The following is a 16,611-nucleotide window of genomic DNA, read 5'->3' as shown; positions in this document are numbered from 1 at the left end:
AAAAAACCACCAGGCTCCAGAGAGAAAGCGGACTGAGAACAGAGCTCAGGGCCACAGAGGAGACACACGCGCCCGAGGACGCGGCAGCAGCGCCATACTGCCGGCGGCAGCGGCGAACTCAACGGACGGCTACAGCAAGCCAGGTGAGCCGCTGCGGAACAGCCAGGCGGGATCTTTCGGCGCAGACAGCATTTAAAGCTCCCAGTGGCTGAGCTCAGCACACGCTGCAGGGATTCAGAGTGGAAATCAAAACCAGAGAAGAAAAACTACGCCAGCCTCATGGCCGAGGGCGTGGCAGAGGTGCCATATTGCCACCGGCGGCAGCAGCAGCAGTGAATTCACCGAGTCCAGTACAGCTACATCTACGTACTCAAGAACAGTGAGTCAAATTGCGGGCCACAGAGGAGAAATCGCAGTATTGGGCCTCCTGGGACTTGACCCAGTGAGGGAGTGGTGGTGGCAGAGATATCACACCATAGGAGAACGTGCAACCTGGCACCCCCCATAGTTTAAAGCAGCCTCTATCGACTCCCTGGGTCGGAGACTCTGTGATACAACCCAGTAAAGGAGTAGTGGGGTCTGAGATAATACAGACTCGAGATCCAGAGCACCTTAAGTGAAGCCATAGTGACCCAAGGGAAGAACCCAGAGAAGGCACAAACCTCCGAAATCATGGGAAAGAGGAATAACACTGGAGTAATGAATGTGCACAACCCCACAACATCAGAACCTGATAAAACTGAAAATCAGAGATTTCTAGAAGATCAAATCAGGAAAATAACTGTAGAAATAATAGAGGTGCTTCGAAAAGAACTCAGAGAGAGCCAAAAAGAGATAAAGGATGCAATTAATGAAGTAAAGGCCTCAATTCAAAGCACAAACAACCGATTAGACCACATGGAGAACAGAATCTCGCTCTTAGAAGATGAGCAATCCAAAAATGAATGCATAGTTTCTAATCTAGAAAAAAATATCCAACAGCAGGAATCTGACATTGAAGAAATATGGGCCCATCTTAAGAGAGCTAACCTAAGAATAACTGGAATAGAGGAGGGAAAAGAAAGTGATACCAAAGGGATCGACAATCTCTTCAAGGAAGTAATAGCAGAAAATATTCCAAATATAGAGCAAGAGGTTGATACACAGATCCAGGAAACTTATAGAACTCCCTTTAGACAGGATCGGAGAAGAGGATCCCCACGCCATATAATTGTCAAAATGACCAATGTGGAAGCCAAGCAGAGAATCTTAAAGGCAACAAAAACAAAGGGCCAACTGACATTCAGAGGCAAACCAATTAGAATCACTCCAGACTTCCCAAACCAAGTCATGAGAGCCAGAAGGGCTTGGAGTAACATATTCCAAACTCTGAAAGAAAACAACTTCCAGCCAAAAATTTCCTATCCAGCAAAACTTTCTATCAAATTAGATGGAGAAATAAGAAGCTTCCATGACAAACAGAAAATGAAGGAATTTATGTCTTCAAAACCAGCGCTAGAGAAAATACTCAAAGAGATTAACTACAAAGAAGAAATAGGTAACACTCACCAGAACCAGAGAAACAAGAGTTTCCATCCAACAGACAACTAAGATTGGTTATCTGTGGAGATTCATTATTTATGTTAGTCTTTTACCTATCTCTAAGTTGTATTGTTTGCCTTTATTGTTGTTAATTTTTAGGATTTCTAGTTGGAATATTAATATACCTTCAGATATAGCATTTGGAAATATTTTATCCAATTCTATTAGTAACTTTTAACTCTGTTTACATTGTCTTTGGATATACAATATTTTCTTTTATTTTTTAGGGAGTTTGTATATTCTTCTGTTGCCTGTGCCATTGAAATCATATCCAAGAAATCACTGCCAATTTCAATGTTGTGAGGTTTTATGACCCAGATTTTCTCCTAAAAGTTTATAGTCTTAAGATTTATATTTAGGTCTTTTATCTATTTTGAGTTAATACTTGTATATGGGATTAGGTAAAGGTCCAATTTTATTCTTTTCCATGTAATTATTATTTTTCAACAATATTTAGTTAAAAGATTATTATTTCCACCACCAAATGTTCGTGGAAACCTTGTCAAAAATAACTTGACAATATAGGGAAGAATTTAGCTCTAGGCTTGTATTTAACTCCAATGGTCTATATATCTGCCTTTAGAACAGTACTACACTGTTTCAATTATTGTAGCTTTATATGGTTTGAAATCAGAAAATATATATCTGCTAGCTTTGTTCTTTTTCAAGATCGTTTTGGGTATCTAGAATTCATATTCCATATTAGGATAGATTTTTTTCTGAAAAATAAATATATAAATATATGATAGTTTCACCTAAAAAAACAGAAAAAATATGCTCTAGTAAGAAAGAAAGCAAAAAGAAATATTGAAATGCTATCTTTAAATCATCAAACGCTTGGTATCAGACAAATGAAACTGTTATGTGAGATTATCATTTTTTATTTTGGATAAATTGCTATAATACTAGATGTCAACCACTAAGCCAAGCATGGGAAGGAGGGATGGGGAGAGAATGGGGTGGGGATCGGGTGGGGGCTGACTGGGCGATGTGTGCATGTATGTCTACAAAAGTTTGTATCCCACTATGATGTATGAATACAGTGCACCAATAAAATAAAATTAAATAAATAAATAAATAAATAAAGTGGAAACAAACCACATCATGTTTGAGAAGTATCTAATGGATCAGTCATCTCTACTAAACACAAAACAAATAAAACCACAGAGCAATGAGTAGTGAAGAAAATACTTTAAATTCATTATAAAGAATTTTGATGACATTGTAATGGAAATTCATGAAAATTCAGTAGCATTAGGTTATATAATTATAATAATGATTTATTGAAAATCATTCTAACAGCCAGGCATGGTGGTACATGCTTGTAATCCCCGCGCTTGGGAGGCTGAGACAGGAGGATCGCGCAGGTTCGAAGCCAGCCTCAGCTACTTAGCGAGGCTCTCAGCAACTTAGTGAGACCCTGTTTCCAAATAAAGTACAAAATTGGTCTGGGAGTATAGCCCAGAGGTAGAAAGCCTTTGGTCACCACCCCTAGTACCACAAAAAAAAAAAAAAAAAAAAGAAAAGAAAAGAAAAGAAAAAAAATCATTCTAAAAAATAGTTTCTTGAACTTTTTTGTTTCTGTATTGCTTATCATTATCTAACTAAAAACTTGCAAATATTATACATAATCAATTTTTTGAAATGTAAATATATAAACAAAATTAGTTTTTGCTTTCTGTCCTCATACCTATGACAAGAATGATTTTTGGTCGCGGTCTAGTAGGATCAAAAACCTCATACTCTTCAATTAACTCTGCAGTCTCGGAGAGATCTGTGTCACTCTCTATGGAGAACTGGTGGATTGGAGGGAGCCGATCATACCGCCGATATGGGAAGTTTGAATTTTCAGGCATTACTGCAAAAGAATAAGATAACTTTGAAAAGGAAAAATAGCATAATAAAACACTTTTCATATTTAACCAGTTAGCAGAAAAAAATTAGTTAATGAATTTAATTTTTTTTCCAAATGGCAGAAAACTTTCTAAGTGGTCAGCAAACTTTTTCTTAGAGGGCCAGATAGCCAAAATTTTGTGTTCTGAGAACACCTCAGTCTCAAACTCAACTCAGTCATGGTAACATGAATGCAGTCATAAATGAGACATAAACAAATGAAGGTACCTGTGTTCAAATAAACTTTATTTATAAAAACATTCATTGAACAGCTCCTGCCCTGTTCTAGAGGAACCTTCTCAGATACTGCCTGGTTTTGCTTAGTGGGTTGTATGACAGTCTGGTTCCACTCTCTGGAACTGTGTGGTGCAAAACTTTGATGACCAAATGCAGCTGCCCATGGAGCCAGTGATTATGTATCATGTATTCCATTCAGCAAATACAGATAGGTGCTCACTCCCAGGAATGCTGGGGGACCAGTAAAGTGGTTTGGTGGCATAATGAACAAAAACTTAGGTGCTATCACAAGCCGTGTGGAGGGTACAAACAATTTTTACGTTTGGAATACATTCAATTTTACTTTCTCAAATATTTACTTATGTTGACTTACTTTTTTAAAAGTCATAAATGTGAAGATTTAAATTTATATCTATAATGACAACAGATATTTACCATTTGTTGCCAGGCATGTTGATGTGTTGTGGATGATTCAGTAGAGGAATAAGATTTAGTCTTGTCTTTTCAGGATTTATAAGCTAGAGCACATATGCTTATATATGACAGCTGTATGTGCATCAGGCAGGAGAAGTGCTAAAATAAAAATCTCCTGTGGTAAATATCACAGCAGATAAATGAATGGGTAAATGCACTTGGGCTGCAGGGATAGAAAAAGACCTAAAAAAGAGGCAGTGCCAGAGATTTGGAAGACAAATGCAGGTGATAAAATATAGAATGTAGATCCCAGTTGGTGGGCACAATACCAAGACCCAGAGTTAGCAATACAAAGGCCATGTTCAAAAGGACCAGAGGCCAGACCTGACCCAGCCAAATCAAGCAGATAGATGGTCTCAGCCAATTGTCAACATATAGTTCACGGCTCCTTCCTTCTTCACCCTAAAAGTCAGTATCTCAAGAGGCACAGAAAAGCACTATCTTCTCAACAGCCCCTGCACACAGCAGACAAGAGGCCATTTGTCTTCTCTGAGAGAATCTACTATGGTGGTTATTGTATCTAGGCCTACGGCTCCCCTCTCCCAGGGTGCTATCAGTTAGAACTTTCTAATCTCTGTTGATATACTCAATGATGCTGTCAGTCACTGACTCACTGGACTCACTTTAGTTTCATGGAAGGAGTGGACTAGTCTGCAGAAGAAAGTGGCAGTTTTTAGAAAATAATGGGAAAGGCACTAATCAGAAAAGGTATTGGCAACAGTAACCTGCTCTGCCTTGAGATACAATCACCTCATCCAACACAGAGCCAAACTCCAGGTGTCAACCTTGGTTGCTTTCTCCCCTCACCCTTCACATCAGTTCCCATACATTCCAGACATACACTCTTTTATCTATCTCCACTACCATATTTTACTTGGACTGTGGCAATGGATTCTTTAAAACTGGTCTGCTTGCTTCCATGTTTGTGCCTACAGTCTTTTGGCTAAAAAGTTCTTCCTTTGTTGGTCCGTCCCTGGGTTGGCGGCTCCCTGCTACGCACACCTCAGCTTTAGCGCCATATTCTAAAAGAGGATTTTCTTGACATTATAATCTAGGGTAGCTCCCAAGTGAATCTCAAGGACCTCTCTCTAATGCTCTGCACAGGCCTATGGCTGCATTCATTTTTCTAATTCATTCATTCATTCATTCATTCATTCATTCATTCATTCATTCGTTTGTCATCTCCTACCATACTGTAAGTTCCCTGAGAGCAGAGACCTTACTTATCATTTGAAACTCTGAAATCCTAGAACATGATGTCCAGTGTCCAGTAAATGTTTAATTAATAACAAGAGAACATGCTGAAAATAAGATGGGTAGGTAGAGATAAGATGGGAAGGCCACTGAGTACAGAGGCTGGAATGCTGGAGTAAAAGGTTGAGCTTTCTCTGGTGGGAATCCAGTAGGCATCGGGGTAGTTAGAGGGCCATAATGAAACACACACACACACACACACACACACACACACACACACACACACACAGTGAAGTGACCTGCTGGTGGCTAGAATGGATTTGAGTAGGGAATGACTGAGAGCAGAAGTAGCAGCAGCTAGGAAGATGTTTCCATAATCCAAAGGAGAGCAGTAAGGGCTGGGGTAGAGTAGGATTAGTAAGAATGGAAATGGATAGTTGGATGTAAAAGACATGTCTCAGACTGGGATACAAGAAAAGAAAGGAGACAGCCCAAAAGCAATTTTTACCCTCACGTCTAAAAGAATAAGGAAGCCGGGCATGGTGGTGTACCCTTGTAATCCCAGCGCTTGGGAGGCCGAAACAGGTGGATTGCATAGGTTCAAAGCCAGCCTCAGCTACTTAGTGAGGCTCTCAGCAACTTAGTGACACCCTGTTTCCAAATAAAGTATAAAACAGGTCTGGGAGTATAGCCTGGAGGTAGAAAGCCCCTGGGTTCCACCCCCAGTACCACACACGAGAGAGAGAGAGAGAGAGAGAGAGAGAGAGAGAGAGAGAGAGAGAGAGAGAGAGAGAAAGAAAGAGAAAGAGAAAGAATAAGGAATACATTGCATTTCATACAATATCTTTCTGCCTTCACTTTTATGTTCTAAAACTACTACTGGGCTTTCCTCATTCCTAACCACATTACACCCTCCTTTCTCTACCTCAGAAACATCTATTCTCTGTTCCCTGGCACAACTTTCAATCTCTTCCTTTCTTCAGTAGCTAACACATATTCATTTTTCTTTCTCCAAGTATTAATACATCTGTTCTTCCAGAAAGTTTATCCTGAACCCCTGCCTAGGCTGGATCCAGCCCCTGGTTAATATAGTCAGTTCTATAACATGCGTAGTTTCCGATAGCACCCACTGTGCGACCAATTATATTTTTAATGCCCAATTTCCTTTCTAGACCGTGAGCTCCGGGAGGGCAGGTGCTATTCTGTTATTTCTTGGTGGCCCTAAAGGAACATCTGGCACAGAATAGTGCTCAATAAATGGTCATTTTAGTGCTCAGCTGAGTTACTTATGTAAACAGGAAAAGGAAGTGTGAGCACTGGTTTTGATGCAAATATACTGTATTTGGTGCGGACAATGAGACAGTCCAGAGGTATTTACGGTGTTTGAGATTGGCATTCTCATCCAGGGGTCATTATGTGCTCAGCTGTATGCATCTGGCAGGAAAGAAACCATAGGTATTGGACATTAATACTTTGTAGCACTGTCAGCAGTAATTTGTCTTTGCCTTATCACATTTTATTTAGGGAATTAATTAGATGATAAATATGTTTTATGTCATAGGATAATATTTCAGGATAACTGTAGGTTAGCATACTTATGCCAATATTTGGGCAAAAAAATTTCATGAATCACTCTCTCTAGAAATAATTATTTTGTTTTAAGTTACTGGGCAGATAGCGATTTTGTTAAATTTAAGGACGTAGCCCACAAATTATAGCTAGAACCAACAAAGGTGTAAAGCATTTTATGAAATAAAATTTTATTATTACAGGATAAATAGGGTTAAAAACAATTTTCATCTTTTAACAATGGTGCCAGATATAAGACAGTGGAATAAAACATTCTTCTACCGTAGTACATAGAAAGGTTCTATTGGATAATTAATGAAAAGACCAGTGTCTGAGAAATCTGGTGAAGCATTAGAACGCATGAAAACCCTAAAATTAACAAGTAATTTTATTTTAACAACCATTAAGTTTACATTTCTTATTTCTGTATCCATTTTTTATGATAAATCAGGAGTTCTAAAATGTTCATTTGCGAATTTCACATAGTCTTACAGCCTGACAGATTGATATTTTTCTCAAGTTTGTATTAAATCATCCTTTTTTTTTTTTCTTTTCTTTTTGCTAGTGGTGATGCTGGGGAATGAACACAGGGACATTCTACCTCTGAGCCAGACCCCCAGTCTTTTTTTTTTTTTTTCAGTTTAAAATTGCTCCTCACTAAGTTGCTGAGACTGGCCTTGAACCTGCAATCCTCCAGGCTCGGCCTCCCAAGAACTGGGATTAAAAGCATGTGCCACCACGCTGGGCTTCCTTGATTGCTCTTAGAAGTTGACTATTCTTTTTAGTTCTCCTTTCTAATATGGCCACTGTCTCTAGTATCCTCGATTAGGCATGGCCTACCTGGTCTCCATGTATTATCATGCCAAGAAACAGTATAAAGGCATAAAGGCTCAATTTTGTTGCAAATACTCACTTCTTTTTTCTTTTCTTTTTTTTTTTTTTGAGGGGGGGGAATGTTATTCAAGATTGAACTCAAGGATGTTCTACCTCTGAGCTACATTCCCAGCCCTATTTTAATTTTTTTATTTTGAAACAGGTTCTTGATATTTTGGTAGGTCTCACTAAATTACTGAGCCTGGCCTCAAATTCATGATCCTCCTGTCTCAGCCTCCCAATTATTAGGATTTCACCTGACTTACAAATTCTCATTTTTTATATCCAATCTGAGAATAACTTATCTACTAAGTGACGAATTAGCATAACCCCTTTGATTTAACTTATTTATTTATTTATTTATTTTGTTTGCGGTACTGGAGATGGAACCCAGGGGCATTCTACCTCCAAGCTACACCTTCAGCCCTATTTTTTATCTTTTATTTTTGAAACAGGGTCTCACTGAGTTGCAAAGGGCCTCACTAAGTAGCTGAGGCTGTCCGCGAACAGTGATCCTCCTGTCTCAGCCTCCCGAATGCTGGGATTACAAGCATTCACCACCACACCTAGCCCTTTGATTTAACTCTTAAATAAAAAAAAAAAAATAGCTTAGGCTAAATCCAGAAATATCTGAGTCTTCAATAGTGCTTGAAGATTTAGAAACAAGTTCCCCATACTTATTTCAGGTGATCTAACAAAAGCAGGAGGTATGGATTTAACAATGGGCTACATTTTTAACAGTGTGATGGTACCTCAGGAAATAAGTTAGCTGTTTGGGAAGATGTATAAACTTCTTAAGCTCACTAAATTATCACTTCTTCATGAAAACATTGTCATGTACAAAGGCGTGCTGCAGCAGTCACTGGCTAACGTTTCTTTGGCAATTGTGGCCCATAGAGGCAGCAAATCTAAACCTTCGTGTGTGTAATTTGAATCGGAGCCCAGAACTCCTTTTAGGTTCTCTTGCTACTCTGTGTCCTGGGCTGTTCTTAGTGAACAAAAAACCTTGTTGCTGTACAAAGAGTGAAATTTTCAACTTGGAAATAACAGATATTATTAGCCAGGAACAGGGTCTATGAGTAGACTACATGGGAAGAGTAAAAATACTCTTCAGAACTGAAATAATTCTAAGGGTCAAACTGAAACACTTGGTGCAACTCAGTTTTGGAAGTAGGTGAAGACATGACTTCAAACTTTGGACCTACCACAGAAAGCAATGACGTGGCTTATAGGGCACTGAGTGAGCTTTTATATTCTATCAAGATGGACTGCAACGAGAAACCTTGTATAGTAAAGAGACAGAATTACTCTCTGAGACTTGGAACATGAATCCCATTACCTTCTGGTCACACCAAATTATTTTTCTAATTATCTCTTGGCTCTGGGGGTCTGTTAGAACATTTGAGGGTTTTTTTTTTCTTTTTTTGGTGGTACTGGGGTTCCTGGAAGCCCTTCTTCTTCCTGGCTACACTTCCAGACCTATTTTTATATTTTTTAAATTTGGAAACAGGTCTCAAGCCAGCGCAACTGGCTTCGAACCTGCGCCATCCTCCTGTCTTCGCCTCCCAAGTGCGGGGATTACAAGCGTGCGCAACCACACCCAACAGAATATTTGAGTTTTTGAAGTAAGTTTTAAATAACAATTTCATATATCTTGGTTGCTTCTTAATGACAATGGAAAATTTGGTCAGGAGTCGCATCATCTTCCGGTTAAACAGTCGAGGTTTCCAGTAAAACAGTCGAGGATTCAAACCTTAACTACCTGGTATTGGTTTCTGCATAGAAAAAGAAGTATTCTCCTCCCACTTAGAGATATTTCTGAGGAATGGTATTTCTACTTTCTTTCTTCTGCTTGTGTTTCTTAAAAATTAGCACACCACAACTCTTTCCCACACCATATTGAAATAAAGTATGTGGGTCATGACTGAATAAGGTTATACAAACTAAGATTTGTTTCTTCTTTAAATTTATTACAAATAGAATTGTTTCCACTTCAAATTCTGTTAGTATAGATGAAAATGTTTTGTGGTACGATTTTATTTTTAAATTTTGACACAGGGTCTCACTAAGTTGCTGAGAGTTTCACTAAGTTGCTGAGGCTGGCTGTGAACCTGTGATCCTCTTATCTCAGCCTCCCAAGTATTGAAATTGCAAGTGTGTGCCACCATATGATCAGTGAAAATATAACAATCTTGGCCAGTAAAACAGAATTTATAAACCCAATAAATTAAGTCAGGTTGAAATTGATTCTACTTTTAGCAACCTATTATACCTCACAATTTAATCTAGAACTCAAAAGGCTGGTTGGCTTATGTTGAATCCATGATGTTGACAAGTATATATTTCAGAAATACACCACAAATCTTCTCTAACAAGCTCCAGTTCTTAGTTATAAACTACTCCTGAAATTTAAGCTAGTTTTCTTCTTCTACCTCTTTTATAGTACTCAAATGCCTACTCTAATACACTGTATTAGATGGCTGATTAATAAATCTTTATTGAATTAACTAGCATAAACTTTACATGCATTTATACAGATGCATTAATATGTACTCTGGACTTGGAAATGTATTATTAAACCAAATCTCTTTCCTAATGAAAAATGTAGAATTGTTATGTAATAACTACCAATTTTTATCTGCATTGTACTCATGTATTTGGAAAAAGCTTATTTGCAATTTAAAAATAAACTCATGGTTTGTTAATGTAATTCATTTTCCAAAATAACCAAGTCAGTAATATAAAATCTCATTAAGTCTTTAGCAAATTGCTGGACAATGGTATGTAATTTTGTTTGTCTTAGCACAGAGGTGATTAGAATTAGGAACAGAAAGAGATTAATCATGTTCCAAGACCTCATATTCTCCTGGGTATTTATAAACCCAATAAATTAAATCACTGTCTACAGCATAGACGGCATGCTTTAAAGATAACTGCTCTACCTATGAAACTGTCTTCGATTATTCTACATGTACATTACCGTTTCTTAGGAAGGATCTCCGTGACTGGCCTCCATTTAGTGGGGGTAGGGTCTTCTTTTCCTGGCTGACAAATGTGTCCCACTTCACCTTGTCACAGCCACCTAGCTCTTTTACTTTCTGTAAACAACTTTCCAAGTATTCTACTGGGTCTTCCGGCTTCGAACACATCAGTCCATTCAAAAGGCTCTGAAAGACAACAAAACATGTACAAATGAGATGTACTTTAAAACAGTGTTAAAATACTGCTATGTCCTATTTTTGAATTGTTTCTTTAGTCTTTTGTCTTTAATAAACAATTAGAATTAAAACTGAGTAATTAGAATAACCCATTAAATTCTAGATTCCTTTGTTTTCAACTCAGCATTCTCTGCCTTTTAAATAATTCAGGCAACCACATAGTTTAAGATAGAAGAGTCCTATCAAAGTGAGACAAACTGCAGAATGTAAAAATAGCAGAGTCATTATTTATCTTTCTCCTACTCACTGTTAAAGCCCCTATGCTTCCATTTCTTCTATATTTTGGGGGTAATGATACCTACTTCATTGATTTTTAAAAATAATTAAAAAATACAATATTCATACAGTGCATACTAAGTATATGTTATGTAGTAAGTTCCACATATGCTGATGGTCTAGTTGTTACCACCATTATTATTATTATCAGGAAGTATCTTCTGAGCCCTGAGGTTAGCCTCTGGTCCCCTTGGTGCCCAGCATAAAATATCACACTTGCCTTTTTTTTTTTTTTTTTGGTGGTACTAGGGGTGGAACCCAGAGGCTTTCTACCTACAGGCTATACTCCCAGACCTATTTTATACTTTATTTGGAAACAGGGTCTCACTAAGTTATTGAGAGCCTCACTAAGTAACTGAGGCTGGCTTTGAACCTGCTCGATTCTCCTGTCTCAGCCTCCCAAGTGCGGGGATCACAAGCGTGCACCACCACGCCCAGCAACACTTGTCATTTTTACTGTAAGCACTGGTCTCTATGTCAGTCCCCTAAATTATAACCATTTAACAACACAGAGTGAGGCTCATTTATTTTCACAGACCCCAGCATGTGACACTCTCCCTGGTATATGGTAGGTACATATTAAACTATTTTCAGATTAGGACAAAAAATATCATTCAAATCTCAAGTCTGAGTGAGATGAAAAAAATTGAAGTCCAAGTCTCAAAATAGCTATTTTTAATGTATTAAGTCACCACAGTATTTATTTATTTAGTTAGTTTTTTGTGGAAACTAGGGGCAGGGGCATTGTACGTCTGAGCTACACCCCCAGTCCTATTTTTTAGTATTTTTATATTTTGAAACAGGGTCTCACTGAGTTGCAAAGGGCCTCGCTAAGTAGCTGAGGCTGTCCCCATCCATGATCCTCTGGTCTCTGCCTAGGAATACTGGGATTACAAGCGTGCACCACCACACCCTGTCTACTGCAGTTATTTACTGAGATAGATAGATGATAGATAGATAGATAGATAGATAGAGAATCATGATCCTGATATTAGTTTTTCCATTCACAGTGTCCAATGTGTCACATGTACTAGTTTCTAAATATGCTGAAAGTATGGAAATGGTGACTCTTGGAAACTAGGCTGATGTGTAAGATATTTTCCTCTAGGGTTTTTCATGGAAAAAAGCATAGAGGATTATTATCACCAATATATACCATACATGTACAAAACACCACCCTTTGAAAAGTTGACATCTTTTTAAAAGACAGTATTTTATTTTCAAATTATTATTGTAAAATTTGCCCAGAATGGCGAGCAATTGATACTAGATATATTTGTTTTCTGAAATTCTAAATAGAGTGGGTTAGAGTGTGAAACTCCATCAGATGAGTTCAATTGCAGAGAGAGCAGAGAAAACTAATCTGGGCATCTGTACTCAGTTTGTGGACAGAGCTGACCTGTAGACAGGCAACCTGCAATTCATCTTCCCACAATCCTCCTGTATACTGAGCCAGAACTAGTTATGTCAATACATAAAGATATCTATCTTAAATGCATTAGTATATACAATGCACTCTCAGCCCTGGGTGGTATTGTTATTATCATCTTTAGATTAGGAAATTGTGGCTTGAAAATGTTAGTGACTTAAGTTTACTCATCTAGATTCAGGACTCCAACTTAGTTTTTTATTCCATTTTTTATTTTCAGATGTTGGGGATTGAGCCCAGGCATATTCTACCTCTGAGATATACCTGAGCCCTTTTATTTTCAATTTAAAACAGGGTTTCACTTAGCTATTGGCAGTCTCACTAAATTGCTAAAGCTGGCTTTGAACCTGTAACTCTCCTGTCTCTGTCTTCTAAGTACTGGGATTAAAGGTAATGCCACCACACTTGGCTTCGGTATCTTATTCCCAAATTGATATAATAATCGCTGTACATCTTGACAAAATATGATATGGGATAAAAGAAAAAATACCAGATTCTCTGTGCCCTGTTTATAATCTAACCTTAATATGAACCAGTCAAGATGAGGTCTTTTTACTTATGACTTTTACTGATGCCTAAAATGGTAGAATATACTGAATCAAAGCTTTTCTGACTGTGAAATACACATTTACAGCCTTCCCAAACAAAAGCAACTCTTCCAAGGGAAGTGGTTTTCAAAAAGAAAGAATGGGTTGCACTCCTTCCTGGATGATTTATTTGAGTCTCCTAAGAGCCAGGCACTATCAGAGAGCCAGGAATACCAGGAGGCCCTACTACTCAGTTTCTGAGTTAATCCTTCCAGAAGTTGAATAATCTAATTTGACTTTCCACAATTCAAATTAATTGCCAAATACCTGCTCTGAGATATAAGATCAAAATATACCACATACGGTTAGCTAGAATTAAGAATTCCTGTCAAGCTGGGCATTATGGCACACACCTGTGATCTCAGTACTTGGGAGGCTGAGACAGGAGGATAGCAGGTTTGTGGCCAGCCTCAGCTACTTAGTGAGATCCTGTTTCAAAATAAAGACTAAAAAAAAAAAAAAAAAAAAAAAAAAAAAAAGAATTTCTGTCAAAATCAGGATGAAGTAATTTACAAAAATTTAATTTTAAAATTTAAAATATATTTCAAATATGAACCTACCAGATATCCCACATCACATTTAGCCCAGGCGGTGTCTCAAATCAGGAAGAAATCCAAAAAGGTCAGTTAGTATATTCAATCATCAGTCACTTGGTCTATACTCCTGTTTGATATCTAGAGATGGGGCTCTCATTTCAGGGTTTGACAGATACTTTACTGTTAAGCTTTACATACATAAAAGACTCTGGTTTTGATGGAGAAAATTCAGTTTAGAAACCTTAGTATTTGGTTTTGTTATCTACACTCATCACTTGGAGAATGGCCAGAGTTTCCTTCCCCCTCGTTGTGAGCACAACACAGATTTATTTTGCTGGAAGGATGGAGCCGTTGAGGTCACCAGCCATCTCTTTCCATCTTCCTATTGTCCAGTATTGAATCTAAGTACGTTCGTTACAACATTTCACCTAAGCAAGTTGACTTCCTTTTCTGGGTGTGCATTATTTTAAGATGTCCCATTCGTATGCAGAAAAGCATAAAGAAATGCCAGCCATCACTCATTTGCATTCACAGAGTAGATTTTCGTGAACACACAATCCAAGTTCTCTGTGGTTACCTTCTAACAAGGAAGAAAAACAGTACCCACATTTACAAAGAAAAAAGACTATTATTTAGCAGTATTTTGCAACCAGGTGGCCCTCCTTTATATCATTTTTTTTTGCAAGCGTGGAAATGAAATTGGTCTCAGTAGTAACATTTGTGTTTAAAAAAAATCCTTCAGCTCTCCTCCATATTTACTTTTTGAAAATTAACAACAATAACAACAAAACTCAAGATTCCCACACACTCCCAAGACCTGTCCTAATGCAACACCACTTGATTATTTTCACACAGGAATAACAACACTTGCTAGACGGGGGCTTCACAGAGCAGGCTTGGGCTCAGCGAGTGGTTTACCTATAAATCTTGGCTTCCGGTGACCTGAAAACAGTGGCTTACAGAGGTGAGAGAAAATCAAGATCTGCAATTCTGGCAGCCCATTTTAAAGACAGTTTGGGGAAACATTATTTTCCCCAGTGGTGTTTTAAAATTCCCTTTAATACAACAAATCCCCCCAAACAAGAAAAAAATGACTTAGTGTATGTCTTTTAATTTTTTTTAGAAATGGGAGGCCAGGTTTGCAGTGAAGGATTTCTCCTTTCTGGGCTAACCCTACAGAAGCTTGGCTTGGCTCCATTCTTTTTTGTTTTCTTTCCTCTTTCTTTCTTCTTTCTTTCTTTCTTTCTTTCTTTCTTTCTTTCTTTCTTTCTTTCTTTCTTTCTTTCTTTCCTAACCTAAGCAGAAATATTTAGGACTGTTTTTAAATTCAAATGTGGAGAGAAGAAAAAGAAGCTAAAACACCTGAGACAGAGGCTGTGGCTTGGAACTATAACCAAGGTTCCTTTAGCTCTTTTCTCAAGCGTCTTCTCCCACTGCCCAAGTGTCCCTCCATCCCCGGGTCCCTGGTGCAGATGAGACTGTGGCGCGGTCTGAAGCCAGCAACAGGAGTCACGCCCGCCTCGCCCCTCCCTTCCCGACCAGCTATCTCTAGGTGGGCTAGGGAGCGCGAGCGAAAGCAACAGCCCCCAGGGGCTAACAGTCTCTCCCAAGGCGACAGAAAAACGTGCTCTGGAGTTCATTCACCGAAAGCGCAGAGCAGCACTGGGTGCCTGTCACCCAGGAGGCAGCTCTGCTGTTCGCATCTTCATCCCAGCTGTCCCCGGGCAGGGCCTCTTTCGTCCACGCGGCCCCTTCTCCGCAGGGGTCCAGGTCCTTGATTCAGGGACCCGGGCTGAGACCCCCCCAGTTTCCTGTCTTTGCTCCATGCTGGGCGACAGTGGGCTCACCTGGCCTGACTCCCTCTCGCGCCCCCCAGAGAGAGCTGCCAGGCCGCTCTCTGCAGCCCACCCCGATGTCCGCATCTGAGGGGTGCGCAAGGGGCAGGCGGCTTCTAGAACCCGGGTAGCAGTCGGGAAACTTGTTCTGCGGGATGCGGGCTTGTAAGCCTGGCCATCTGACAGGGACGTGGGCAACCCGCGGGAAAGGTGGCCACCGTGGGGTGAGCTGCTTCTGCAATCGTCTCCACTCCCGCGCCCCGCTTGGGGAAGGTGGGACAGGGCACAAGTGCTCACCCCGAAACCCGGAGGTCCTCCTGCCCCTCCTTCGGCCAGCCTAGCCCCTTACCTCGAAAAGCTGAGGGATTTCCCTCCGGGCCAGATACTCCTTGGCTTCGCTGGTGTTCATGGCTGTGCCGCGCGTGGCTTGGGGCACAGGCGGGGGCTCAGGCTGCGGCGGGCTGGTCTCGCTGGGGGGTCCGCGCCCGGGTGCCGCCCGGCTCTGCAGCGCACCCTCGCTCTGCGCCCAGGCCGGGCCCCGGAGGCTCTGGTCTCCGCGATCCCGCCGCCCCCACTTGGGAGCTGGTCCCCGCGCTCTAGCTGCGGGCTGGAGCAGAGGCGGGCGGCTTCCCCGGCTCCCCGCCTGCGCGACCGCCAGGGGAGGGGCGGCGGGAGCGCGGAGGGGGGGCGGCGCGGACGCCAGGCAGCAGCGGCCGCCGCCTCCCCGGCTCTGAGCCCCGCGCCTCCGGAGCACGGTCTGCGGCGGCGGCCAGTCACGCTGCGCCGTGGGGGGGGCGCGGGCTCGCAGGCTCCCCCCTCCGCGCCGCCGGCCCCCAGCGCCCCCAGCCCGGGACGCGGCCACCCTGAGACCAGGGGGCCCAGGGAGCGGGGTCGGGGTCTCTGGAAACC

The 16,611-nt window shown here is 40.6% G+C and overlaps 1 protein-coding gene across 6 annotated transcripts in view; it reads right to left on the bottom strand.

The window, feature by feature from the left end:
* Nucleotides 1-16,111, bottom strand: part of AK5 (adenylate kinase 5) — a gene marked incomplete at both ends in the record, with an annotated part of 316,611 nt that extends 300,500 nt beyond the window's left edge. For all 6 annotated transcript variants that reach the window (XM_080692434.1, XM_080692433.1, XM_080692437.1 and 3 more), the window contains 3 exons: nt 3,272-3,439; nt 10,802-10,988; nt 16,052-16,111. In XM_080692434.1, coding sequence (XP_080548560.1) covers nt 3,272-3,439; nt 10,802-10,988; nt 16,052-16,111 — 415 coding nt within the window. The remainder of the gene's footprint in view (nt 1-3,271; nt 3,440-10,801; nt 10,989-16,051) is intronic.
* Nucleotides 16,112-16,611: the final 500 nt, after the last annotated feature.

The sequence above is a fragment of the Muscardinus avellanarius genome (genome assembly GCF_963383645.1).
Source record: "Muscardinus avellanarius genome assembly, chromosome: 3".
In the NCBI taxonomy this organism is placed as follows: Eukaryota; Metazoa; Chordata; class Mammalia; order Rodentia; family Gliridae; genus Muscardinus; species Muscardinus avellanarius.
This window is presented reverse-complemented; position numbering and strand designations above follow the sequence as displayed.